The sequence below is a fragment of the Trypanosoma equiperdum genome (assembly GCF_001457755.1).
Source record: "Trypanosoma equiperdum strain OVI genome assembly, contig: ctg_561, whole genome shotgun sequence".
NCBI lineage: Eukaryota > Euglenozoa > Kinetoplastea > Trypanosomatida > Trypanosomatidae > Trypanosoma > Trypanosoma equiperdum.
In genome coordinates, this window is record NW_027124489.1 from 61,766 (window position 1) to 63,623 (window position 1,858).

At 37.8% G+C, this 1,858-nt stretch overlaps 1 protein-coding gene across 1 annotated transcript; it reads left to right on the forward strand.

Annotated features, from left to right (window-relative positions):
- Positions 1-676: 676 nt before the first annotated feature.
- On the forward strand, positions 677-1,231 carry TEOVI_000251700 (RNA-binding protein, putative; the record flags this gene model as incomplete). Its single annotated transcript, XM_067225585.1, has 1 exon — positions 677-1,231. One exon carries the CDS (start codon positions 677-679, stop codon positions 1,229-1,231), a length of 555 nt encoding a protein of 184 aa, XP_067081686.1.
- Between the last annotated feature and the right edge of the window lie 627 nt (positions 1,232-1,858).

Below are 1,858 nucleotides of genomic sequence, written 5' to 3' on the forward strand. Positions count from 1 at the left end.
TCAAGAGGAGCTGCAGGAAGAAATGCGGATGAAGCGAACCCGTATGCGAACTAATGGGAAAATCACATACAAGTGAAGAGATGAATATATATATATATATATGGAGGAGTTGCTACGGCACTTGATGATACATATGTAAGTGAGCCAACTCATATGCGTGTACGTGCATGGATGTGTGTATATAAAGGAAAGTTAGGTGGAGTAAGAATTCATACACACGCACATATATATATATTTTTATTTATGGATATTTTCTGTGGAGGTGCGGGCTCCACTAAAGTAATAGAGGGAATGAGAAGGTTGGCTAGAGGAATACGTGCCTGTACCTGAATGTGGACCTTGTATTGTTGTTGTTGTTGTTGTTTCCTTTTCCACGAACCCTTCAATATATACCACCTTCTTTCGTATATATATATATATATATATGTGTGTGTGTGTGCATGTATGTGTGTCTGAAAGGCATATAATAAAGCTTATATCAAATATGTTTTTTTTTTTCGTTGCTTATGGATCATCCCTTACCCGCGTTTCCGCGATCGTGTGATGAACTTTTCGTTCTATTTATGATAGCGGTTTCTACTGTATTTGTTAGCGACCCGTGGCTCTTGTTTATATATCTTTATGGGCATTTCCTTTTTTTTTTTTTACGTATGTGTGATGAAGGAAGGATTGAACAATGGAAGACAATCTTGCGGCAGAAATTGCGCGAATAGAGGCGGAGTTGGAAGCGGACCGACAGCAGCGCGAAAAACAACAACAGCAACAACAACAACAACAGCAGCAGCAGCAGCATCAAATGAGCATGCAAAACATGATGCCCAGCTTTGGTGTATCCGCAGTTCCACAACCAATGCAACATCAACATCAACATCAGCAGTCACAACAACAGTCACCACAGCAAATGGGTGTATTGCATGGGCAAGTCAGTGGTTCAACATCACATGCGCCTGGTCAACCTCACCATTTCTCAAAGGATAGCGATGGGCGATCCATTTTTGTTGGAAATCTTCCTAAAGGTGATAATGGCGGACCCACAACCACGCCAGAGGAGTTGGCGCATTTATTTGCCGACTGTGGTCCCATCCTCAACTGTACGTTACTGCGCGATCGCACAACTGGTGAGTTGAAGGGCACGGCATATGTTGAATTTTCCACTTACACCGGAATGGGTAAAGCTATTGATACTAAAAACAACACCATGTTCAAGGGTAGCACTTTAATTGTATGTTGACCGTGAGTTCCTGTACATAATGGGGCGCATTTTTTTGTGTGCGCTCCCTTCAACTTCTCCCCACTTTTCCCACTCCCCTCTACAAACAGGGGAACGAACTGAAGGGTGCGAGAGGAAGTGATTGAGTGAATAATAACAACAACAACAACATTTAAGTAAATAAATAAACAAATAATAGTGAATAGTAATAGTGGTAATACTAGTAGTGATTTTAATTTCTTTTCTTTTCTTCTCTTTTTTTTTTGTTTTTGAAAAAAAAAAGAAAATCAAAATCAAAATAATAAAGAGAGTGAAAAACGTTAGCAGCATAATGACACAACCATTGAAAAATGCTTCACAACAAAAACAAACTAAACAATGGAAGAAAAACAATAATAATAATAATAATAATAATATAATGGCGCTAACAGTACATACACCACTAAATGAAGTATTGGAAACGGGGTGGAAAGAAAACTTTTATATAATATATATATATATATATATCAAATTACTGAGCAACAACAAAAATAACAATAGCAACAAAGAAATGCACTAAAAACCAAAAATAAAAAAAGAATATGGGGCTTTAGACCTCTTCTATCGTCACCCCCCATAGATGGCTTAGATTCACAAAAAAAAAAAAAA